This window comes from Artibeus jamaicensis, unplaced genomic scaffold (assembly GCF_021234435.1).
Source record: "Artibeus jamaicensis isolate MK-2021 breed Jamaican fruit bat unplaced genomic scaffold, CSHL_Jam_final contig_388, whole genome shotgun sequence".
Lineage (NCBI taxonomy): Eukaryota > Metazoa > Chordata > Mammalia > Chiroptera > Phyllostomidae > Artibeus > Artibeus jamaicensis.
Window position 1 is genome coordinate 8,427,059 of NW_026521813.1, and position 27,617 is coordinate 8,454,675.

Genomic DNA, 27,617 nt, shown 5'->3' on the forward strand with positions numbered 1-27,617 from the left:
CATAGAGGTGCCTGAAGGAGAAGAGAAAGAGCAAGAAATTGGAAATCTATTGAAAAAATAATGAAAGATAACTTCCCTAGTTTGGTGAAGGAAATAGACATACAAGTCCAGGAAGCAGAGAGTCCCAAACAAGATGGATGCAAAGAGGCTCACTCCAAGACTCATCATAACTAAAATGCCAAAGGTTAAAGATAAAGAGAGAATCTTAAAAGCAACAAGAAAAAAGGAGAGAGTTACCTACAAAGGAGTTCCCATAAGACTGTCAGCTGATTTCTCAAAAGAAACTTTGAAGGCTAGAAACTTTGGCAAGAAGTATTCAAAGTCATGAAAAGGACGGACCTACAAGATAAAGTGCTTCCCAGACAAGGTAAAGTTAAAGTGGTTCATCATCTCCAAACCATTATTATATGAAATGTTAAGGGGACTTATTTAAGAAGAAAAAAAAAGAGCAAAAACATGAACATTAAAATGGCAATAAATACATAACTATCAATAACTGAATCTAAAAACAAACAGGCAGTACAGAAAGAGAATCATAGATATGGAAATCATTGGGATGGTAGCCAGTGGGGAGGGAGAATGAGGGAGAAGGTGAGGGGATTAAGAAGTATAAATTGATAGTTACAGACTAAACAGGGGGATGTTAAGAGCAATTATAGAAAATGGAGTTGCCAAAGAACTTCTATGCATGACCCATGGATATGAACAAAGGAGGTGGTCATAAGAGGGAGCTGGGGGTATGGGTAGAGGGGGGAAAAAGGGGAAAAATTGGGAGAACTGTAATAGCATAATCAATAAAAATGTTTTTAAATAAATTTTAAAAGAAGCATTTATTGAGAGCTCTATCTAGTTTCAAATATGGTAAATACTTGTTACAGAGTTCTCCATTTCATGGATTTTCATATACTGGGAATCAACTCATGCTCCTTGAGACGTTATAACACTTAATGAAAGTTATGTAATAATGCCTTCTAAGTACTAGATCTCTTTCTTAATACTAGCATTAATAAAAGAACTGTTATTCACTACATGGCTCCAACATTTTAACAGGCAGTGAAAAGCAGTGGACTTAAGACTAACTCACAGGGCATCTTAAACAAGGTAAGGTAACTTCATAAAGCAGGTCCATAAAAGGCAGAGTTCTGTGATTTAGGACTGCTGGTTTTCCACTATCAAGTTTACCTGCCACAAAATTTAATGTTCCAATTCATTTTACTCTTCAGACAATCACAATTTTCATCCTACGTGTATCACTGGTGACTGTAATCTTAACAGTAGCAAGAAATATAATACTTACTCTTAACTTAGGACATGGTCTTACCTTAGAAAAAAGATGCTCCCTATACTGTTGTTGAGTAACAAAATTTTTATAACATACTACACAAGCAAAGGAATTGATGGAAGGTCCATGTAGTGTAATTGTTGGGTCACATGGAGAGTGATCAAACCTACTTGGCAAAAGGGAGGTAACATTAGAAAAGCCCACATTCTAGGGACAGAACTATTTAGCTGCATTTGTTAAGCTAATCATACACACACACAGACACATTCAGAACTTTATACATTTTTACTGAAATATTAAATGTTCTTCATATTTTGAAAATGTCAAGTGACTTGCATAAGCCAAGCAATCCCCTCAGACAGTGACTAACAGCTTAAGATTTCATTAATGTTTTCAAGATCCCATAAAACATATTTAGGAATGTCTGGCCTAACTGGTAAACTTCCAGTTTGAAAACTATACAGTCATCATCTTTTGTTCTTGACTTGTTTACCATAAAGCTCACAAATAATTTAAAATGAACCACTGGAGACCATGAAAACTCAGGAAGAAAGGATATTTGCTATGACCTTGGCTGAGTGTCAACAGAAGTTACACTTTCCTTGAGGAGATAAAGGCATCCACCAAGGTTGCCTTTCTCCAAGACAGATCACAACTGTCAAATGTGAATAGGCAGCAATTCTCCTAATTTAACTTTTTTCTTTGGTGAGCTGTAAAGTCTTAATTACTTAAGGACATCAAATCTCATGAAGTTTCACCAAAGCACAACAGAGACTCAACTTTTATGCAAAATGTTTATCAAGGAAAATAAAGGTGCCACTTTGCTTAAGAGTAAGTAAAATTTAAACTATCCGTGTATGAAAAGTTCAGTATTGTACCAATAACATGTTTTTTAATAATGTATATATTTTAAATTAACTATTTTTGATGAAATGTATAATTGAAAATTAAAAAATAAAAATAAAATAAAATGAACCACTGGGATAATAAGCTCATGTCAAGATTTCTGGCACACACCTATTTCCTAAAAATGGCTTTTAATCCTTCCAATGTTCATTTTAACCATATAAAAATTGTGTCATTTTAAACTGCCTTGAAGACTTTTTTAAGTAGTTAAGATACAGTACACTACCCACTTATTTACAGAATGCTGAAGCTGCCTCTAGAAACCTCTCTTGGTAAAGTAAGGCATAAGTAGGATGGCACATATGGAAAACACAATGACTCAGAGCTCCTCTCAATTCCCATCTTTGAACTAGTCAATGTCAGAAAGGAACTGTGAAGATGAGAAGCTTAATGACTTTAATACTGTCTTTCTTGATATTTATTTTCTCATGCTCTCCTATTAAAAAATCTAGTAAATTAATAAGATGGGTTTCATAAATAGAATATTTTTGTTAATTTTGCTACATGTGGCTTGTATTTAGCATTTATTTTACAATATTGTATTAGCTTCTTTCAGCCTAAACATCTGTGTTTCATGCCCCTTGAAATTTGCATTTATGGGGTGGATATCTCTAAAACTGATCCAACTGCACAACAATGAAAAAACTGTTCAGATTTTAGGAGAAATTTTGGAATAAATACATATTTAAAAGCTACATGCCTTTAAAGACACAATATCACTAGAAGAAACTGACTTCACTAAGCCTTCTAGGAAACCTAAGAAATGTAATTGTAAAGAATTATATTATAACCCCACAAAACAATTTGAATTTGGAATATAAAGCTATAATCACAATGACAGAGGCACATCATGCTTTCATTTGATGAAGTCACTTTGTAACTCACTTGATCTTCAGTATCCACTATTCTGAATATCATGCTTACCTTTTTAAATGTCCTAAGAGAAGGTGCCCATTGTCAAATTCCTTGTTACAGTGCATTATGGGACATGAAATTGGTTTCCCAGATATCTGCATTTGGCCTCCTCTTCGGAATGAACTTTTTGTTCCAGAATTAATTGTGCCTGCTTTGAGTCCTGTATCATTAGAATACAAAATCTTAAGTTCCTATTTCAGATATTTATCCTTTGGACTGGTGATCAAAATTATGACAAAACAATGAAAATTATGGTATGGCATCAACCAGGTGTATCATAATTAAGTGTTTATAAGCTTTCTCATAAAAGAGATAATAAACTAAAAGTAAATAGTTATTTGGGACAAGGACAGTAGTCAACATCTTCAAATAGCCTTCTCTTGAGGAAAAAAATCTGTTTCCTTAAATTAAACATCCAAGAAATATCAAAGATCAAACGCATTAGAAAATCAGTTGCTCTACAGAAACCTTACCTCCCTTCTTTTCATTTACAAAAGTTTACAAGACCTCATTTATAAAAGATCTTTTCTTCTCTTATTTTCTCTTTTAACTATTTTAAATACATCATAGTGGCTATATAATATAGGATCTGGGTTCTACAAAAATTGCGTTCAACAATGTAACTGAGAGGGTGGGGAGAGGTAGAGAGAATAAGGAAGCTCTAACCTGGACATCAAGTAATGCAGGTGTCAACAATAACATATTTATAGAACACACAGCAAAGATTTACTTGTCATTGTCTTCTTTGTATTAATCCTATTTTGTCCCTTCCCTTTTACTCCTTTCAAAACCAATTAGAAAATACTGAGTTGGACAAAAAGTCCATTTGTTTCTTCCATAAAATAAAAGACACACTGTTTATTTTCACCAATAACTTTACTGATTTGGATATTTTAAGTGTTGGCTATCTCCAGCTATTGGCTTCTAGTGGGTAGATACCAAGGGTGCTACTAAACATCTTCCAATGCACAAGAGAGCCCCACAGTGAAGAATTATTTGGCCACAATGTCAATAGTAGCAACAAACTTTGCAAGCCACTTTTGCATGTCTGATCAGTCACAGCACCTTCTCCACACACTGCACAGATCTTTTTTTGTGTTTCAGTTGTATTATTACATTCCTTGAAATCATAAAGCATAATATGATGAAAATGTTACATATCTTCAATATTAAAATGGCTGCACAAAATTTCACCAATTTTTTTTAATGCATGCTGTTATGACAGCTGCCAGAATACAGTCTAACAAAATTATTTTGATGAAGTTAAAAATAACTAAGCACTACTAGAATCATTGTACAAAAAACACTAAACAAACTTTCTGGCCAACCCATCAGCTTGCCCATCATTACCTTCTCTTAATTCCCTCTTATCCTGGTCCATTCCTCATCCCTTTTCTTTCTTTGTAATTTTGATCTTACAGTCACACAACTCTTGTATACTAATACACTTGGCCAAATATCATTCTCATGGAACTCCCAATACAAAGCATAAGTGTAAAATTTAGAATTATGTTGTATAATAATTATACAACTGAAGATTCTAATATAAAGATAGTTTGATTTTTGACTCTCTTTTATTATTGTTTCTTGTGGATTATTTAAATTAAATGTCCTAAATACTTCATATGACAGAAAACTGGTTATTTATCTTTACCAATTTCTTCAAAGCCCCCAAGCATTTAACTAGAGTAGAATATTATTTCTTTAGCCTGGCTGGTATAGCTCAGTGGACTGAGCGTGGGCCTGTGAAGCAAAGGGTGGCAGGTTCAATTCCCAATCAGGGCACATGCCTAGGTTGCGGGCCAGGTCCCCAGTGGGGGGTGCACAGGAGGCAACCACACACTAATGTTTCTTATCCTCTTTCTCCTTCCCTTCCCCTCTCTCTAAAAATAAAATACGCAAAATCTTTTTAAAAATTTTCCTTTAACATCACTAGTTTTAAGATCCCCAAATGGTTATATATGTTTAAAGTTTCAACTGCCTTGCTGCTGTTTTCATGCTTCTGGGGGGAATGCCACATGGAAAAGCTGCCAAAATGCTTATGAATGTGCTCCGCCAACAAACAATGAACAGCACGGCATTACTCACACTTTAATCTTAAAGAGGTATTACATGACAACACAATTTTTAAATGCAGTCAGAATTAGGGCAATTCTTTAAAGACTTTGTTTATTCACTTTTAGACAGAGGGGAAGAGAAAGACAAAGACAGGAAGAGAAATATCAGTGTGTGGTTACCTCTCAAGTGCCCCAAACTGGCTAGGGGCCTAGCCCACAACCCAGGCATGTGCCCTGACTGGGAAGACCACTGTCGACCCTTTGGTTCGCAGCCCATGCTCAATCCACTGAACCACACCAGTCAGGGAGAGCAATTTTTATTTACTGTACATCCACATTCCAGATGTTGCCCATTAAAACCTTTATTTAGCCAAAGAGAAGCTCTGGGTAACAGAAAAAACAATTGAAAGAAAGTAAGTTTTACCTACCTATGGAAAGGCAAAGTACAGAGAGATTTAAACAGATCTTTTCCTTAAATGGTATAAGAGAGCACAGTTTTTAAGTTATTAAGTATTCAAATGTATGCAAACTGGCCTAAATGTAAAGACCTATAAAAGATATTGATAGATTTTTAAAGTTAGAGTAATTATAAATAAGGCACTTAAATTACTTCTAAAAAAATGGATTATAATAGCTGGATACTATGGAATAGATTGAATGAGTCCCTTAATGTTACTGAGAAGTAGAATCTCACTTTTTAAAATTAAAGAGTACATGGCTCATCTCTTTTCCCCCAGCTATACACTTGTTCAAAGATCTCATCACTCTAAAGCCCATTTATGGAAAATAAATACCCATACTAAATACAGAACAATGCTAAAGCAGCTGTCCTAGCAGTCGATCCCGGACTTCAGTTTTACAGTGTTGCAGGGACCAAGCAGAAAGATGAAACAATCACATAAAAAGAGCATCACAAAAGACCTTATCTCCAGGCTCAAGCTCATCGACCACTAATGAACGAGGTGTGACCAAAAGATATATAAAATGCCAAGTCTTGCCAAGAATCATAAAGACAGCCAAATGACTCATTGTTCCCATCTGGCCTGCTCAGGCAAATAACACAAACATGCTCATAAATTCAATTTACAATGAATTAAAATATTCTGACAATCTGGAGGCCAGGGGTTAGGCCTAAAAGAGCATATTACCTGCCCAATATCATTCCAGACAGGACATGAAAGTGTTAGATTCATATGAGGGGAATGACTTTTAGAAATGATCTTACAGGTGATAAAAGGCTTGTAGTTCCAGCCCATTCTCCTATCAAAATCACCTAGGAATCTTCTCCAAACTACAGATGCCTTAATTATCTCTGAAGGTGAGGCCCGGGAAGTATTTAAAAGCTCCCAGGTAATTAATTCTCAGGCAGCTAAGGTGAACCTCAGAGCTAGTCATAAACAACTACTGCAAAGTGAATGCATGGATATCAAGGAGGATTTTTTTTATTATAAGCAATATCTGTAAAAGAACACTCCAGGAGGCAAAACCATTTACCATAATTTCTAAGTCTCTTCTGCTAAAGTACCATAGTTATAGAATGCAAACAATTCCTTTACACAGCTGAATGAACACACACTTAGAACCCAAGTTCTAGGCTTGTTTTCTGTGTTCACACACAAATGTTTATACAGACTCCTTTGATACAATAATACTCAACTAATATGTACTGAGCATCTCTATGCTGAGCATTCTTTTTAGGCACTGACACTAAACAAGATTAATAAGCACTGGTCTCCATCCTCACAGAGCATACATACGGTGTGGTGGACAAGACAGGTAAACATATCAATCCAGTACAACAGGGTAAAATCTACGTTAGAAATGAATAAAGCACTGTGGGATCAAAGAAGGCAGAGCAACCAAACTTAAGTAGAATAAATAAACCTAGCGACCTGAAGTGCTGAGTACTATCTGTGGGGCTAACCCCACAGGAAAGTAAGAAAAAAGAGGAAAGGGCATTTAAAATGGACATGGATGAGGAAGAAACTTGCCAGACACAAATAGATTGAGTGATAAAAAGAAAATAAAGTTGCAGGGAATGGCCAAGTGTCAAAATATCTATAAATTATTACAGTTATTTTATAAGTGACTCTATTTTTTAAAACATAGAGAACTAACTTAGTTTTTGAAAACTAACTTCAGAAAAGATATCCATGTTCAAAGTTGAGAATTGCATACATAGATATTTCTAATGAGTTTCTGCAGTTAAACGTCCCGCTGAATTAAATCCACATTAAAAGTTTCTGTGGCTATCCCAAGTTTTTAAAAGCTTAGTGGATCTTCCACAAGACAGACTAGAAAAGTTGCCATAGTGAGATAGTTCTACTGGCTCTTAAAAATCCCACCAAATTATCTAGTAGGGGAAACTATTTCAGTGAAACTCTTCCAGGAATCTCAGATCTGCAAAATAAAGAAGAGGCTACCCCAATGCTGTAGCTGAGCCTTCCATGTGGACACTTACAAAATATCTTCATAGGCTACCCTGACACATGAGTAAACTGTAACCCTTTAGATCTCAGCTTAAATTCCATTTCCTCAGAGAACCTTCCCTGACCTCAAATAACCTATTACACACCCTCTAACAGACACATGTACTATTTCATGTGATAACTGTAAAATCATAAACGAAAAAATAAGCAATACCTAATGAGCTCTAGGATGACCTTTGTTACTTACATTCATGTTATACTTTTGCCAAGCAGTAAGATAATTGGTAAAGTAGGCCATTATTAAGAATCACTAAAATTAAATTTCAATAGTTTATATGCTCATTAGCAACAAAATAAAATGAACATAATGTCTTAAATCTTAAAGTTTTAGAGAAGCTAGGTAACCTTAGCATTCCACTCTGAGCTCTAAAGAATACCTGGCATTTTTAGCCACTGGTCCACACACAGTCTTGCTGCTTCTGTATCAGAATGTCCTCGAATAAATTCCAATTCTTGTAACCCATGAGCATGCTGAAAATCTACTTTTTCCTAAAGATATTAAGGAAAAAATCAATTAACTATGATTACTAACCTGGTTTCCTTGAGAAAAAGATTTTGACACATTGGTGATTAGAAAGTACTAATTACCCTTTATTTCTGGAATTCCACATCTAGGTCCCAAAGAGATAAGTCAAAAACAAAGGTTCATGCTCTAAGATGTTGATGCCATTTTATTCATATCTGCACAAAGTTCAATACAACTCAGATCTCTAACAATAATACACTGTTTAAGTAAATTATGATAAGCACATTTCAGTAAAGTCAGTAGAAACACTAACCAAACTTTTTCAAAGAAGTTGGAGCACGCTTTTGATATCAAGCTGGCCACCAAGCAGTATTAAAAAAATAAGGCCAAATATAAACAAAGATCACTTTAAGCTATATGTAACTATATCTGCAGAGGGGGGAAAAGGTTGAAAATAAATATATTAAATTCAGTGGCTATCTCTAGGGATAAAGATATTAATAAGTAGTTTCATTTTTTAACTTTTATATTTTCTGCCAATTTTCCATATACAGGATGTGGCAAAAGTAGGAATACAGTTGTTTGTATGGAAAATAATATAATGATTAATAAATAACAATGAGAATACACTGTTTCATGTACTCACAACTGCAATCTACCGTTGCCTTACTCTGTATAGTCTGAACTCACAGAAGCCTACTAAAAATTTGTCCAGTGACTAGTATTACTTTGAGCAGACACGTATTAGTACTTAATATGTGCCAATACAAACCACTTATTGACATTTAGACCAAAGGTTGGCAAATTTTCCCATAAAGGGCCAGATAGCAAATATTTTAGGCTTTGTTGCCTGTACAGTCTCTATTGTAACTACTCAACTCTACCACTGTTGTAGGAAAGTAGCACAGACAATATGTAAACAAATGGGCAAAGCTACATTCCATTCTGTTTATAAAAACAGGCAGCGGCCAGTGCCAATCACTAAATTAGACGCTTCAGACTGCTGAAGTCTCTAAATCTTTCTAGTTATATTACTTGTAAATCTATTTGCACATTCTCTAATTATGCTGTATCTAACAATACTTATTAACCACTTACCATGTCGTAACAACAGTTCTAAAAGGATTTTAAATTCTCACAATAACTGTGCAATAGATACTATTGTTGTTCCCATTCTATAATGGGAAACAAGTACACAAAGGTCGAACAAATTGCCCATGGATAAAAAACAATGCCAGGATTTAAACTCCTGCAATGATTCTAGGATCCATGCACTTGAACAGTACATCATACTGCATCTCAAAAAGCCTATGTTTTTAAAAAGAAATGACAAATTCACAAACATTAGATTTGCAAGACATGAGTCAGTATAATGAATGGCCTAGTCAGCAACAGAACAGGTTCTTCAGTTAAGTAGAAGGACAGGGACATTTAAAATTTTAATCTGAAAAAAAAGTCTTACAACACTGTTCAAAGCATAGACATAGAAGATGAATTCTCAAAAATGTTAATGTGTATTTTATACATAAAAAACTCTCTGTAATAAACTTAACTAAGTATAGAAACAATGGTTTTAAAATTAAGCTTAAAAGGTTCATTTAGTGCAGAACTTCCAAAGCCTTAAAGTACTAACGTGCCTGTGATTTTTTCCATCCAGAGAATAGACAGTATCTTAATAAATCACCTATTTTTTTCAAATGTATCCTACAGGATCAATGTTCTGAATAACATACTATGGGAAACAAAGCTAGTTTATTCAAAGATAAAGATTTTTTTCTTATTTATAAGATTAAACCACTTATCAATGTTCCTTACAAAAATCTATCATAATGAAAACCCTTAAATTACCATGAGATTAAATATTACTTGTAGCCTACATATTTTAAACAATTACCAATAATTTAAGAAAAAACATGCTTTTAAAAAATGTTTTCTGGCACTTTTCACAACAGAATTTTAACTCTATGGTGAAACACAGTCAATGCTCAAAAAAAAATTTGCTGGCTGAAATCACCTCCAAATAAGCTGCCTTTTTTCTGTATCACAAAGCCACTTCCACAAACTTTAGGGTTACCTCACTTCTTGCAAGTCTTAACTCCGGAAATATCAATATGCAAACCTGTGGGCTTCTTAACTAGTCAGCACAGCACAATATCCTGCTGTGATAAATATCCTGAAAGTGATTTATCCTGCAAAGATTTTAATGATTTTCTTTTTTTTCTTTAAAATCACTCCATCATAAAAGATGGACAATCTACTCTAATAGTGAGACACCTACCACTCACAAACACCTAGAATACTTGAAAGACTTCTTCTGCTATTATCTATTTTAGTCAGTTATCACTAAAATTCTTCAAATTTTTTTTATTTTAGTTTCATTATCTTCCTTTCTGGACAGTTTCTGTTTTCTGTCATTTAGTTTTTTAAAAGTAACTTATCCATAAAGGGAACCAAATAGGAACAACAAAAAAAGTCACAAATGTTTAGCAAACAATGAGCTAAACCACCTGTGTGAGTTTCTCTCCTAGAAAAAATAAATTTACTCTTTACAATCAGATAAACAAGAATTTCAAAAAACTCTTCAATGCTTAGGTAAAATCTGATTCAACAAATGAACATTTACATAGATGGAGGCTAAAACTACTTTTGAGAAAAACCTTAGTAGTCATAGTGACTATAAGAATCTGAACTCATCATGAAAGTTTTATTCTCTGACTGGGGAAAAAGCTACCATTGCTCAGGAAATTTGCAGAAAGCGAGGGCAGCTTGCAAACCACTCCTCTCTCAAAAACATCATCCCTATGACCCATAAACAACACACCATAACTTTAGAAAAGAATCTTCCTTAAAAATGAATAGTGTTTCTACCAGAAAAAAAAATTCTGTTTCAAAATATCTTTATGTCTTCAGCATTTTAAACATACAATTAGAATACTATGCTCTAATTTAATTGGTACTGCATGATAAAGTTAAAGTCCCCAAACAAACCTAGTTCTTTTTTTTGGTCAGCTTCTTTTTTTAAATTTTATTTAGTTATTTTTCAAGTACAGTTCTCTTTTTCTCCCATCCCAGTCCACCCCGCCCCGTGCTCCCCACCTCCCTCCCATTTCCACCCCCCTTAGTTCTTGTCCTTGTATCCTTCAAACCTAGTTCTAATTAGTTTATTCTTTATCAAATTAGATGACACTAAAACAGGCTATAAAAATATGTATATATATTCACTTATAATAACCAATGAATAAATAATCAAGGAGTCAAAAACTGATGTTAAAATTATAAAGTCGTGGTGCTTATCTCAAGCTGGGAAATCATCTTCAACTCCGCTCCTTTACAGACTGAAGCTCAAAGTCTATAAAAGCTAAGTGACCTGCTAAAATCCAAACAGCTGCTGCAAGATTCTGGATTTCAATTTTCATTTTTAAAATCCTACTATGAAACTTTCTTTTAACAAACTCATTAACATTCTACTCCTAATAGATGTAATGGGGGAGTTACTCAATTAAGTAATTTCATTTGGGACTTTCTAAAGCAAGTCAAGGAAAAAGTTGACATCACATGAGTTTCTAAACTAGGCTTCATTTTCCACATAGCTCTTCTATAACCCTTATTCAAGTTTCTTCCCCTTTAGTAATCTATTTAATCTGAAAGGACAAGCTAAGTTTGAGAAAGTAATATGGCTCTATTTAGTAGAAAGTAACTTTGCCACAGCTTATATTTACAAACCTAATAAGCAATTTTCACTCTTGCAATAAAGTAACTATAAACCCTTTAATTGCTCATTTGCTTTGAGTAACCCAATGATTTTTAATTCCCAGAAATAAAGTCCACCCAAGTAATTCTATTTTTCCTTTTTTTCCTGTACACATATATGATCAGAATCCAACAAACTAAAAACAGAGATGTAAAAAGTTATTATGAATTACTACTAAATTGATGCACTATCTAGAGTCCTTGCTGAACATGGATTCGATTATACATTTTTATTACAAATCTCTCCTTACAGCTTTATTTGTAAGCAATTCCGTAGTTTGCCAAAACACCAATTAAAATAGCTACATACCCTAAATGCTCTATTCTTCTCCTCCTTCTGCTGTTTCTCCACTTCGACATGGCGGGCCAGACGAGCCAGAGTTAAAGCGACTTTATCCTTCTGATGGTCAATATGGTCTTTATGCTTAACATTACCCTATAATTGAAAACGAACAATTTTCAGTCCTTTTAACAAACAAAATTAGTTTTAGGAGAACGTATATCCATTTACCAAAGAATTATTGTATTAAAGAACTACTTACATTTACCATTATCAAATTTCTAAGAAACTGTCTTGTGTATTTTATACCTATGCAGTGTTTTGTAGATCAACCAATCATTCACCAGCACCACTGTTTTCAAAGTTAGATAGACTGGCTGCTAGGACATTTATCATCTTTATTTACTTTCCAATCACCTGGATATTGAAAAGGTTGGCATTGCTTTGCACTGAGTGGATAAGGTAATGCCATCAAGCCATTAATCCACAGTCTAAAAACACAGGTGGCAAACACAAGGGCCACAGGCCGAATCCGGCCTTCCGCCTTGTTTTATCCGGCATCTTGTTTCTATCCAGTGGCAGCGCCGAGCTCTCATTTAACTGTTGAGTAGTTACATTTATAGAGTCCTAAAATTACATTCGGCCCTTTAAGGCAACCACGAGGCTGATGTGCCCCCCCCCCCCGTGAAAATGAATTTGACACCCTAAAGTACAAACATCCTTAGTTTTGTTTTTTCAGCAATGGCAGGCCACTATTTACTTATGAGAAACTACTGATTTTAACGTATACATTGCTGATCCAATATATAAGTAGCTTAGAAGTTGCCACTCCATCCTAACAATGAGCAAAAAGCTAAACAAACTGATGAATCAACACCTCTTCTTAGATTAATCAAAGTCAGGTCACAGTATAAACTGCTGTCCCCCAAATGAGAGAGACAGGAGGCAGACACAAAGAATCACATCTTAGTGCAGAGGAAACTCATGAGGAGAAACAGTAGCAGAAAGCAATACTGAGTAGGAAAACCTGAACCATAACTGATGAATTGCCTGTCAGTGTGGACAAGTCTGAGTTAAAAATTCCAGGGGAACCCAATGTCTGCATCAATTCACATTGCCACCACCAATGTATCAGGGTTCCCCTTTCTCCACATCTTTAACACTTACTTCTTGTCTTTTCGATAATACCCATTCTGACAGACGCAAGGTGGTACCTTATTGTAGTTTTGACTTGCATTTCCCTGACCATTACAGTGACGTTGCACGTTTCTGTGTGCCTCTGGCCATCTGTATGCCCTCTTGGGAAAAATGTCTATTTGTATCCTCTGTCTGTCCCCTTTTAACCAAACTATCTTTCTGTTATTAAGTTCTCTATATATTTTGGATATTAACCCCTTATTGAATACATAATACGCAAATATTTTTCCTCCCATTCAGTAGACTGCCTTTTCATTTTGATGGTTTCCTTTACTGTGCAACTTTTTAGTCTGATATAATCCCACCTGTTTATTTTTGCTTTTGGTGCCTTTGCTTTTGTAGTCGGATCCAAAAATTCAATGCCAAGACTAAAGTGAAGGGGTTTACTGCCTATTTTCTTCTGGGAGTTTTATAGTGTCAGGTCTTACATTCAAGCCTTTAATCCATTTTGAGTTATTTTGTGTATGGTGTAAGATAGTGGTCTAGTTCCATTCTTTCAAATGTAGCTGTAACTACCATTTACTGACAAGGCTGTCTTTTGTAACAGATTAACTGATCATGGATGTGTGGGTTTACAAGTATTTCTGGACTCTCTATTTGGTTCCACTGACGTATGTATCAATTTCTATGCCAAAACCACACTGTTCTGATTAATATAGCTTTGTGATATAGTTTGAAATCAGAGAGTGTGCTATCTCCAACTTTTTTCTTTCTCAAGATTTTTTGTATGTGGTTCCATACAAATTTTAGAATTATTTGTTCTAGTTTTGTGAAAAAAAAAAAAAAAAAAAAAAAAGCTGTTTGAATTTTGATAGGGATTGCACTAAATCTGTAGATTGCTCTAGGTGGGACATTTGAACAATATTAATTCTTCCAATATATGAGCACAAAATTACCTGTCCATTTATTTGTGCCTTCTTCAATTTCTACCACAATGTCTTAATAATTTTCAGTGTATAGGTCTTTCATCTCCTTGATTTCTCCTTAATTTCTTTTTCTGATAGTTCACTATTAGTATATAAAACTCCTGTATATTGGCTTTTTTATCCTGTGACTTAATAACTTCATTAGCCCTGGCTCATGTGGTTCAGTTGATTGAGTGCTGACCTGTGAACCAAATAGTCATTGGTTTGATTCCCAGTCAGGGCACATAACTGGGTTTCTGGCCAGGTCTGCAGTAGGGGGCTCAAGAGGCAACCACACACTGATCTTTCTCTCCCACTCTTTCTCCCTCCCTTCCCCCTCTCTAAAATAAATAAAATATTTTTTTAAAATTCATTTATTAGTCGTAACAGGGTTTTTTGTTGGAATCTTTCATGTTTTCTATAGACAGATGTTCCTTGACTTATGACAGGGTTATGTCCAAATAAACTCATCTTAGGTTGATAATATTCTAAATCAAAAATGCATTTAATAGCCCTGGCTGGTGTGGCTCAGTGGATTGAGCGCGGGCCTGCGAACCAGACAATCGCAGTTCGATCCCAGTCAGGGCATATACTGGGGTTGCAGGCAGGTTCCCTGCAGGCCAGTTCCCAGCAGGAGATGCATGAAAAGGCAACCATACATTGATGTTTCTCTCCCTCTCTCCTTCCCTTCCCCTCTAAAGATAAATAAATAAAATCTTTTAAAAAAATGCATTTAATAGCCCTGGCTGGTGTAGCTCAGTGGATCGTTCGTGTGGGCCTGCAAACCAAAGGGTTGCCGGTTTGATTCCCACTCAAGGCACATGCCTGGGTTGTGGGCCAGGTCCCCAGTTAAGGGCAGAGGCATGGCAGAGGCAACCACATGTTGATTGATGTTTCTCTCCTTCCCTTCCCCTCTCTCTAAAAACATAAATAATTTTTAAAATGTATTTAATATACCTAATTTATGGAACATTATAGCTTAGCCTAGTCAGTTTCTATGGAATGCAAATCACTTTCACACCATCCTAAAGTCAAAAAATTGTAAGTCACATAAGTTGAAGACCACCTATACAGATTGTCATCTGCAAACAGTGTGTTTTACTTCCTTTCCAATCTGCGATTAGATGCCTTTTCCCCCCTGGCTTAGACTTCTAAAAACTACATTGAATAAAAGTGGCAAGAGTGGACATCCTTGTCTTGTTCCTAATCTTAGAGGAAAATCTTTCAAACTTTTCATTTTTGATTATGTCCCCTAGAGATCTGTCATTTTTGAATGTTGAAGTGCATTCCCTCTTTATCTCCTTTCTTCGGTTTTTTTTTTTCTTTCCATAAATGGATGTTGAATTTTGTCAGAAGCCTTTTCTGTTTTTACTGTGATGACCATATGATTTTACCCTTCATTTAGTTAATGTGGTGTATCACATGGACTGATTTGCAAGTACTGAGACATCCTTGCATCCCTGGAATAAATCCCACTGGATGGATCATCACGCATACTCTTTTCAATCTACTGTGGAATTTGGTTTGGTAACATTTTCATGAGAATTTCTGCATCCAAATTTTCTCAAATATTAAATACAGGCTTTTTACTTTACTTTTTACTCATCTGCTCACCCAAAAGTTGAGCCTGTAAGTCTCTTCTTACTGCCATAACTAGCTAAACCAGTTGTCTAGAAATATTTGCCAAGATCAAGTCAAAGGGAATGGAGAATATATGCAGCAATCTGCTTTTGTAAAGCAATGTCTCAAAACTCCATACTGAAAAGTGGGACTTCGCAAGAGATATTGTCATTTTACAAGAGCTTGTAGTAGTGTTTCATTTTGTGGTTTCATGCTAGACAAATTATTTGTATTTTAAAGTCATTATTACTAATCTCTAAAAAAAACTTCAGTTCTAAACAAAAAATGATCAAATTAAGCATTTTTACAATATTACTTTTTAAATGAAAATACGAGTAGAGTCACTAAACTTCTCTGTGAAACAGAATAAATCTGCTCCAGGTACCACACTGGGTGATATAATCCATGAGAAAGCACTCTGTAAAAATAGCTGTTATCCAGAGAAGTGATAACAGCAATCCAGTTCCGACTCACCAAGGCATTTTTTGGCTACTAAAAAAGCCAGTAATAAAACAAGATGAAATTCGGAGGAGGAAGGGTGTGGGTGAAGAAAAGGGAGAGGGAACACAGACAGAACCATCCAAAGCAGAGTGTTATTTACTCTTGTTATCTCTCTGAATGTGACCTGGCACTGATTAGAGGAACACCAATTGGAAGATGATTATTCCCTCCTACCTCTTTATCTTCTATGTAAGGGATCCCAAGTTCAAAAAAGCTCAACGGAGCAACCAACTGCAAAAAGTGGCATAAATTAAGTTTGCAAATTGTCTTATTTATCTACTACGATTGGTTTGAACAGAACTCCTAAAACTGCATTACGCCCTACACAGTCAAGTTTCACAGCCTGATTCCGGCCCGTCCTACAGTGTGGTCCACAGTTGGTCCGAAGTCTGCATCCCTGGAGGTGTTTCTTCTACCCAACTCGTAACCCGAACCACATCCCAAACAACATTTTGGAAAGCAACAATTTTTCTCAATAATTCTATATTCAAATACAGATGGAAGAGAAGAAATGAACACAGCAAAGCAGTACAGTATTTATTTACCATCTCCAGCAGCAAACCTTTGGAACCAGGAAACGACCCTTTTGTACAAAGCAATCTCCTTCCCACCCCCAACTGTTATTGTTTACAAATACAAAGCATACAGAATAACTGCTTTATATGAGCAAATTTAAAAACATACATACAGATATACCCCATTCTGTAAAGTAATTTAGTTAAGAAGGCTACAGTACCATCGAGCCTGTTAAATAAGATTCCTCTTGTATCGTCTTTTGGGTAAACTGCCAATATCTATAAAAATTCCCTTCTTGAAAGAATGACTTTGATTATCCTTCAGTATAGGTTTAAAATAAATAACTAAATGTATCCTTGGATTTTCAAGGAATTCAAAAAATCTCTCAAAATAAAGAAAAACAAAGCAAAGTGGAGTCACAACTTTTTGACCCTGAATGCCGCTGCTCTACCTCTGGTACAGGAAATAAAAGGATAAATCATGCTGAGAGAAAAGGTGACAGTGACAACAGCCGCAAGGAAAAAACCTCAAACCAGAGAAAAAACAGGGATTTGGCAAAATGTGCTTTGGATGCTGCTGGAGTTACCACTGGCACAAAGTTCACGGGTCCTTCTTTAATACAACACCTCCAAACTCCAATGAAGCAACATTTTTAGAACTCTATTTTCCCCAAGTCCACCCCCAATTCATCTGTAAGCCAACAGACAAACCACCCACATTTACTTACAATGAGGATACACTGCCAATAGGTGGTCCTGAAATATGCAACCATATACCCATAATGGTATGTCACATTCCACTTCAGTGACATGATCCTGTTCATCTTCAAAGTTGTTCTCTACCAGTGCCTCAGTTCTATTTGAACACTAGAGCTGTCCCTGGGGATAGAGGTGCACTGACTGAGAGCTCTCCTTTGGCTAGGTGCAGGTAAGAAAATAAGTGCTCTGGATGTATATAGTGGAGTAGGGTGCAAACCAACTACTATAGACAAGACTATTTCTATAACCTTACACAGGTAAAGGCTATACCAACAGAACAGTTTGAATAGGTAGGAACCAATGTTTTCATGGGTAATGTATCTTTCTTCAGCTTAATCTCCTCCAATTATGGCCTCATAAAGGCTGTTTCTTAATAATTTTAAAACCAGAAACACAATGCTGCCCATGCCCTTGCACACAGATTCCTTCGCCAAATGCCTGGCTCCCATTTCTCCACTAATCCAACTAACCCTTATCTGATCATGTTCAATCAGCTCAATCAGAAATTTCACAAGAAAACCTTCCTCGACTCCTCTACATGGACATCTCTTCTGTCCCAAGTGCATCACAGGCCTTCCTCTTAACAGCATAATTACTTCCACTGGCATTTCTTTCTCTAAAGATAACATACCATCTCTTAACTGCCAGTATCCCAAGAACTTAGTACCTGCCTACACATGGCAAGTACTGAAAAAGAGGTTTGACAAATGAAAAGATTGTTTCCAGCATTAATGCAAAAGGACAAAATACCATTCACCAAAAATTGTATATACATACCTACATATCCTAGCTCTTCAGTCTATATTCTCTTTTATTTTTCTTACTGTTTATTACAAACATTTCCTAGCCTACACTTGAGAAAAGAGACTATTTTACTTTAAATGTTTTTCAATGGCGTAGTCCACTGCTGGGTTTATGATATAGTTTAATGGTTCAGCCTTAAAAAAATACTGTAAATAAGGAGAACATGATCTGATGACATGAAACAAACTACTGCATGCTATTAAATACATCTTGAAATGCATCTGTATTTGTATCCAGTACCATCCCACGGTTACAAGAAATCTATGAATGTGGATAGAAACAGCATAACTACTAAAGGAAGGAAATCAATACTAGGCTTCCAAGTTTTCAAAGTACTTCTGGGCACTGCCTCATTTGAGAGTAGGAAAGCACAGGCTCAGAAAATTAGTGACTTGTTAGTACTCAGACCAAGGTGTTTATAATTCAAACACAATGTGCTCTGCATCATTCCACCTTCCTTCCAATAGGCCAATATCCTCACGTTATCCGTAAAAAAAATGTTCAAGTGTATATCTCAAACAAAACGGGTGTAACAAAAAAGGTAGAAGAAAAAAAAACTAGCAATGACAATCATGACTAAAACATTCAGGGCTAAAAACAAATGGAATGCAAGTAAGCAACACAGAAAAGAGCAGCCAATGACTACGCATCAAGAATCTTAGTCCAGCACTATAAAACCTCAATGGGAAAACTAAGATGTTAGAGTTTTTAATCCAATGAGTGAAATAACCAAAAATTAGTTAATAGAAGACATCAAGTACTCAGTGATGAGAGTACAGACATAAATACTACAAGATTTAGTATATATCAAAAATCAGTGTATATCACGGAAGACATAGATTAGTATATGGCAAATTAGTTTATCAGAGAGGTAAGACTTGCGTGGGACCCTGAAAAACACATGGAGGCAGCCTAGTACAATGTTGACTTGAGACTACAAAGGAGCAGACTCTATATTCAAAGTTCGATTCCACCATTTGAGCATGTTGCTTATTGGTAAATTTCATTTCCTCATCTGCAAAATAAGGGTGAATTTCTGCCTCAAGAGTGTCTTGCAATTAGCACAGGGTATAGTAAAAATAAGCTCTATAAATGAAGGCTCTCTCCTCTACTTCCTTGCCAGGCAGGAAGATGACATTTAGACCCAAGGATATCAAGGTGCTTCCAAGATCTGTCAAAATACATTTTTGCCAAAAGTAAAAGAAATTAGGTGCTGTTACAAGCTATTAAACAAAGACCGGCATTCATGCACTTAGCACTCTGCGCTAAGATTCTAAATGAGACTAATTACAAATTAACTATCAACATACTCTACCTGAAATAGAAAAGAATGGGCTGCACACCTAACAGCAAGAAGCTTAATGTAAATAAATGTTAAAAAAAATAGAACTGAAAACTTGAAACCAGTGAATCAAAAAATGTTTTTCCCCATCATTTACATCCTTGTTGCTTCAATAACTAAAAGTGGTATAGATAAAGAGACCACACAAGTAATAAGTTATTTTAGCACATTACTACACTATAATTCAAGGTAGTGTGAAACACAGCCATCATAGATATAAATGGGAGTTAACAAGAGATCTAATTGTAGCCCTTAAAATTGAACACTGTGATAGAACCACTCTTATGGGTTATGGGAAAAAAACCTGAAAGCATACGACAGCTCCTGGGGAAAACATAGCATATGAAAGTTAGTCTTATAAAGGGACAGCTAACAGAACTCATAGTAACACTTTAAGTATTTAAAGTCAAAGGAGAACTCTAAAAATTATCACCAGGTATAAAACATTTACCTTCACCTTCTACCAAGGAATATACTCAGGTATATTTGAAAACTCGATACAACTTGAGAGAGCTCCAAAGTCCTAAAAGTACAGACAACCTGAGAACTCTTATGAATTCTTAACAAGGCATGAGAAAATCTAATAGAACATTTGAAATAGACAGTTACTCAACAAAACCATTAAAGCCCTTCCAACCCATGGAAAACTTGGCTAACTTTAAGATACAGTATATCTCAAGCTGTACTGTAAATTCATGGTGAAGAGCCTAAAAATCTTTATACAGAGAAAAGATGCACTTGACCATAAACTATATGTAATAATACATTTGTGTGAATATGTAAAAATGAGAAAATAATACTATCATTAAACAAGAAAGCATTAAAAACTGATGAAAATTCAACAGCTCAATAGCTAGGGAACAGGTTGAGACTGGACAGGGTACTTTTTTTTTAGGGACATTATTAAGACAAAACTAGAAAATCCCCTACAGTAATGCTGAAGGCATCATATTTAAATATACAAATATAAAGCCACATCAAAATTTTGGCTAGTTTATACTGGCAGAATGGAAAATTTAATCTACATTGAAGAGATTAAAGGAAGATCAGACATCCTTCTAGAAAGAGGTGTTTTATAAAAAGAGAGAAAAGAACAATACAAAGAATGGACCAATCTGCTAACACCAAAAGGACACAGTGGAACTGGGACGACTTCCAGACAGATCCAACTGGAAGCAAACATAATTTCCCACAATAAGATACCTCAGTGCTACCAAACACTACTATTAAAAAGTTCTCATTGTATAAAGTCAAGCAAATGAAAAGACAAAGTTATACAAAAATATCATCCCACTAATCTATAAGAGAAAAAAGATTTAATAAAACAATATTCTCATCATTTACTAGGAAGGGAAATTCCATAAAAGGATATTTTAATGGCTTACAAAACTTGGTCTATCTGAAAAAATAACTGAAAGATTTGCATTCAATGCCATGATCATCATCAGTATACTATTAGCTTCCACCTATACATTTTCCTAAGTGAAAAATGAAAAACTGGTCGGTTTGTGTACCCACTAATGAAAAACTATACAGAATGGATCTGGCCAACTGACTAATAAATATACAAAAAACGTATACAGTTATGACAACTAATTGGACTAGCCGCTAACATCAAGTAAAAAATAAATTTCCAAGGATGAGAAAACCTAAACAGTGCAAGTCACAGACAAAATATGCCTCACATTTAAAAAAAAAAAAGGTTTCAGTTACTGTAATCTTTAAAACTCTTTCAACAAAGATCTAATCCATAATTTCTAGTATCATTAGAACCAGTCAATTAATTGTATCTTCAAGAATACTAATATGGCATTCAACTGAGTCCAATTTTATAGCCAGAAGCAATTCTGGATTGTGTCTATTGCAACCTCCTTGTTTATAGTAATTAAAAGGTTATCCTGGATGTACTGGGACCTTAAGGACATTATCAATATGGTCAGGTATCATTAAGTAAATTACCTGTACAGTACTAATGTAATACACTAATTAGTATCCAAGTAGCCTGAAAGAGTTTATGCTCCCCTCAAATGTCATTTTGAGGGCTAAGTAAATACTGGAATTATACTGATAAAGGAGCTATCACACAATTTTAAAAAGTTGAAGTGCAGTTACAGTGATAAGGAAGTGGTTACACAGTCTTAAACAAATAAGAAGATAAAGTGTCAGCAAATTTACTCCTTTTTCCTAATGTCCTTGTTTCTTCTTACCAACTAAGCAGATCCACTTATCAAATATAATTTTATTCTACTATGGCTGCATGAGACAAATGACTCAGTCAAAAGCCTAGAATCTACAGATAGAAACAAAACCCACCTCAATGCCCCCAAAACTGACCCAATCACTATTATTACTAACATTTACTACTGTGAAGTTATTTAAATAAAGGAGGGACATACTCTATAACCTTCTGAAATGCATTAACAGTGCTATAAAGAAAACGAACATTCAGAAGGAGAGTACATTTAGATAGTGCAATTGTACAAATGAATAAACTACAAGATTAAAAATTACTGTACAAAATTCACGTATCACTAGCAACATATGCAAAACATCAAAATGTTAACTTTTAAACAAGAGTGTGAAATTTAAAAAGGCACTTCATGTAACAATTAATGGAAACAGTATTTCTCTGTACACATTAACTACAAGAAATCACATTGTCTCCACATACATTTTATGTCTAGTCAAGAAATAACATTTTTAAGAAAAAGTATTATTAGACACATCCCTTTTGAGAATACCAAATTATTAAACTTGCAATAATTGCAAGGCCTCCTAGAAAACCTGTTCGTATTTAAACGTACAAGGTTGGCTAATGGAACACTTTGTTACAGGCTCTGCACATGGCAGGCACGATACGAAAACTTACTATCTGACCAATTATGAGTTCCACACACTGTTGGGGTTGTCTCCCTAGACAAAGCCCTCATTTTTAGTTTTATAACACCATTATAATTCAAGTATGTCAGAGAAAGACTTTAAAATAATAAAAACCAAACAGGTTAAGGATAATGTTTCTTCTGTCGTCAGGAGATTATAGCTAAAACCAGTCCCAACTCTGTAGTATTTTCTCCCTATCCCCATTCAATTATCAAATGCCTTCAGAAGTGAGCTACTTGATCATCAATTTAGTAATTTCCCAATACCTCTTTACTTTTAGGAAAATTCTCTGGAGAGGGTTGGACATATCCATTAGTGATAAAGCAATGTGTTCAGCTTTGTTACTGAGCAATATAACACAGGAGGAAGAGAATAGCAATGTTGTTTTAGAAATATTTAAGAAAGGAGGAGCTGCAAAGCAATGTAAATATAGTTAACACTATTGAACTGTACAGTTGAAAATGGTTTAAGATGGTAAATTTTAAGTTGTCTTTTTCTAAACCACAATAAAAAATACAAAAATTACAGAGGAGAAGCATATTAAGCAGAGGTGCCAAAGCCGTTTCAGAGAATCATACCTTCAAGCATCATTTATTTTGGTTTGGTTTCTGGAAAATCAGAGTACCTCAAAGACCATCAAGTTTGTGACCCAGTATTTAAGTCAGGGAAGGAGAGAAATGGAAAAGCAGAAGCAGTTTAAAGTAGCCTCGGCTAATTTAATATGCACGTGCAGCCAAACAGAAAAGTTTCAAGGTCTTCCTCTCTCTCCAGTGACTAGTTCTTTCACAGAATAAACTAGGGACAACTCATGGACTATAAAAATCTTTGTATGATTTTGTAGGCCCTTGTTTCTTTACAGGAGAAATGCTCTTCTAGAGTTCAATTTGAAAGACAGTGCCTATAGCACTGGCATGGACCTAAAAGATTAGAAAACTATGGAAATATAGAAAAAATAAAGATAAATGTTAACTGTAGATATGACTTAACCTACTTTGCAACATGATCTCTATCAAAGACTGTAGATTAGGCTTAATCTACAAACAGGACCAATACAGTATCAACTTATCTAACAAAATAACTTATTCCAAGTAGGGATATTTGCCTCTTCAACCTCTACAGCACAAATTTGTTTCTGAATATGGTTATGATGGGAAGAATGAGACTCCAATAAACTATTAAAAAGTGGGGCACAAGGAAAACTGTCAATCACCACTGTGCAAAAACTATACCAAGAAATGGAAACCACATGAATCCTAAAACAGTGTTACATTCCATTAACAGTATACCCAAAGTACTTTGATCAAGCAGATGAAAAACTGTAGATGTTTGACAAGTTACAAAATTATAAGTCTACTGATAAAAAAATGTTTTTGATTTCCAAGCAAATAATATTAGGCCATGTATCCAGATCCTACAAACTTGACAAGTTTCTCCATTCCTGAAGTCATGCTACAAAGACAAGGTCGAAGGGCTGATATATAGTACAGCCACTGCCTTGACATTAAAAAGATCATTGTGGGACATATAATTGAGGTATCTGCTGCTAGTTCCAGGACGGTAGAGAAATATTAATTGAACCAATTGAGAGCAAAACAGTCAGTCATCTCTCATTGTAAGAGTCTGACTAGATTTAGGAACCAATAAACCAAGATGTCTCTGAAGTCTTGATTTTAGATTTTAAGAAATCAATTAATGGATATCATCATTTAAATAGATATCCAGAACCAGAACTGTGTGAGATACTCTCTTTACTGCATCCATTGTTACACTCCAAGTCTTAAGGATTTCTCAGTAACATCGATTGATGGCATCCATCTTTATTATAGTAAGAGGACTGGATTGTCAGGCATGTTTGGAATTCTTGCTCTTTTAAGAGTTGATTTGCATGCCTGGATGGTATGAATAACATCCTTTACTTCCAGGGCACCAATGTACATTATCTTTTTTGTATTTATAGTGTATTTATCAAGCTCAAAAAAGTTAAATATTTAGAAGGTGGATGTTTTAGAAGGTCATCTTGGTAAAAGTTCCAGATTATCCTGACAGAACACCATTACTGGGTCTCCCAGTTTGTGGATATGAGAGCCTGACAGGTCAAAGGCTTATGAGTGATAAGGGCAAAAAATTCCTTCATACATAACTTGAAGTGGTGATGGCACTATAGCCATCAGTCTTGACGAAGATAGTTACTGTGAAATTTTTAGAGACGTTACAGGTAGAAAAGTATTTTTCCAGCTGGTGCCCACAGCAGACCTGTGACGTCTAGTCATTCCACTAGAAGCAAACTGGATTTGGCAATATCTCAATTCCAGTTCTAGATATACAGCTTCATGGTTGATGTGAAGTCTCATAGAGCTTGAGAGTAGCATGGACTCTTAGTGAGTTGATCATCCTGATATAGACAGATTATAACAGATTTGTCATTTTGTGAAGATCTGACAAGTGAAGCCTGAACAAGGAAGTACTGATGACCTAAAAACAAAGGATTTGCCTCTGTTACACAGAGATCCAGTAAGTAGTAGGTTATTTCCAGACCCAAAATCTGCTAGTCCTCAGTTTACCAGCAAGATTTTCCTGAGGAACAAATCTTTATATTTTTCTGTAATCACAAGAGGATTCAGATTCCTGAGTACCTTCCTCTGGGCTTACTCTGAACCAGAAGTGATGGGTAAATCTTCGTCCCACCCTACTCAGATGAAAAGTCTCTGCTGCTCATTTGGCCAATAAAAGACGATTATCTTTAGTATATACTTCATTCCAAAAGTCTAGAATTTAAACATCAGCTGTGGTAATTCTAGACATTCATTCAGTTTTGGAGGTGACCTCCTAGCTGTAAATCCTGTGTAAGTCAGGAAGAGCAAATAAATACTTAGGATGTTGGATGGCTATACTGCTGAAATTCAGGCTACTAATTCTTGTACCCATGGCGTTCTGGAGATTCTCCCTTTTTCCTGTATCTATAGGGATGGTTTCGGGGTTTGTACCAATCCCCTTTGGAGTACCCTCTGCTGTGATAATGTACTTTCTGATCGTGACCATAAAAATATCGATGTTGGTTATAGTATTTGCTGTGGTCTTTATAGTCATTTTCTTTTATACTGCTTTCTTCTGCAACAACAGCATTCACATCTTGTCCAAAGAGGGAAGTGCCATCAAAAGGCAAGTGTGAGATCTTTTCCTGGGTTTTCTTAGTGAGAGATGTAAGTCGGAGCCAGGCTTGCCTTCTGTAGTCGACTGCCATTGCCATAACTCTGACTACAGAGTCCATTATGTCCCTAGTGGTACAAAGCTGCCAAAGGCCTGCATCCATACCATCAGATATGATACATCTTGCTTTTCCACGATCAAACTCTGGGTCATGAACCAGATCCTCCATGTCTTCCCAGAGTTTACGCTGATACTGAGTCATATAGGCCATGTAGCTAGCAGCTCGGGCTGCAATGGAAGCAGCATGGTAGAATCTACAACCCATGACCTCCATTTCTTTTGAGGTAGAATCTAGAGGAGATGCTGTGCTTCCTCTTTTGCTATGCTCTAAAGCTTCTACAATGGGGCCCTCAGCTGGAGGATTTGGTTGGAAAGGAGAGGTATCCTTGGCCACAGGATAAACCCTGTGTCCCATGAAAGAAGAAGGATGGCAATCAGCTGGGTCTTTAAAAACCTCAGTGGTGGCAATTCTTAGAAGAGGATGCAATGGAGGAACCAAACGTTTTTTAGAGGTCACACAATCAGGTTTCCCATCACATGATTCTCCTTCAGATTGTAACGTTACTCTCTTTATAACACCTCTCTGTTCCATTCTCTTCAAAAGACCTGTGAAACTAGTCTGACTGGGGTCAGCTGGCTGCCCTTTGTCATCTGCTGAAGGGGATTTGCAGTCAGCTTCTTCTTCAACTGTGGATAAGTTTTCTTCCTTGGAGGTGATGTCCCAAGGTACTGAGGAGTTCTCACTTGGCCTAGAATGATGAAATCTGAAACAACTCCTAGACTGCAGGTCACGTATCACTCGGGACATCTCAGCCACTTGTGTCTGGAGATAGAGGATGGCATCCTGTCCATGCTGTGGTGAAGAAGACTCTGGAGATAAATCCTCCTTGACCTCGGAAGAGACCAAAGATTCTTGGGGGACCAAAAGTGGAGATGAAGGCAGAGTCTGATAATTTTGTGATGACTTAAGTGTCTCTGTCTCAGAGATCTTAACATCTGAATTATTTTGATCATTTTTCTGGTTCTCCAATAGGTTCTCAATAGAAGAAGGTTGAAAAACTATCCTTTGTGGACTGCTGGTGCAACTCCCAGAGGAGCTGCTCTTTCCAATGGGAAGAGGAACACTGCAGCTAGAGCACATTTCTGGGCGATGATTCTCAGAGGATGGCACCTTAGACTCAGGCATTCTCTGGGTTATCCACATGAACAAGAAAACCAAGGAAGAAAAAAAAATGCTTTTAATATGTTAACTTTCAAGTGCAGAGATGCATGTCCAGTAAGTAGAATTCAATTTTTTTAATTATTATAATTAACAATGAAAGATGCAATCCACTATAGGTCAGCAAGGGGTTCCCAGAAATCAAATCCACAAGCTTCACTTCCCCAAAGACCCAATACCAATCACGGGAATTAACCTGGCACTCTGTCTCTGAAAAAGCGAGTACAAACAAACCCAGTGGCGCCATCCTAGCTTGCTGCTTGGTCCCATGCTAGGATAAGAAAAAGTAGTGAGACCATTGGTGACGGTAATTTTTTAATCCCATTTAACATATTTAAGTCAACGAGTAGGAGCTAATAATTGCAGAGAAAACGTGGGTAAAGTTTCACTGAGAAAAACATGGTTTCTTCTAAAAGTCCTCCAATTGTAGAAATCACTTTTAAACCTCTTTAGTAAGTCTCTCGTTCACTCTCCATGAACAACAAAACTTTCCCATTGCACAGTCCTACTACATAGTTTTCAA

The 27,617-nt window shown here is 35.8% G+C and overlaps 1 protein-coding gene across 8 annotated transcripts in view; it reads right to left on the bottom strand.

Annotated features, from left to right (window-relative positions):
- Positions 1–27,617, bottom strand: part of ZNF451 (zinc finger protein 451) — an 89,284-nt gene that overhangs the window by 51,016 nt on the left and 10,651 nt on the right. For 6 of the 8 annotated variants that reach the window (XM_053664962.1, XM_037136430.2, XM_053664964.1 and 3 more), the window contains exons 4-7: positions 12,176–12,301; positions 8,027–8,138; positions 3,113–3,263; positions 1,322–1,448 (exon numbers count right to left, since the gene is read on the bottom strand). In XM_053664962.1, coding sequence (XP_053520937.1) covers positions 1,322–1,448; positions 3,113–3,263; positions 8,027–8,138; positions 12,176–12,301 — 516 coding nt within the window. Of the gene's footprint in view, positions 1–1,321; positions 1,449–3,112; positions 3,264–8,026; positions 8,139–12,175; positions 12,302–16,880; positions 27,065–27,617 lie in introns of those variants that run through there. The other 2 variants (XM_053664963.1, XM_037136437.2) reach the window with 2 other exon arrangements.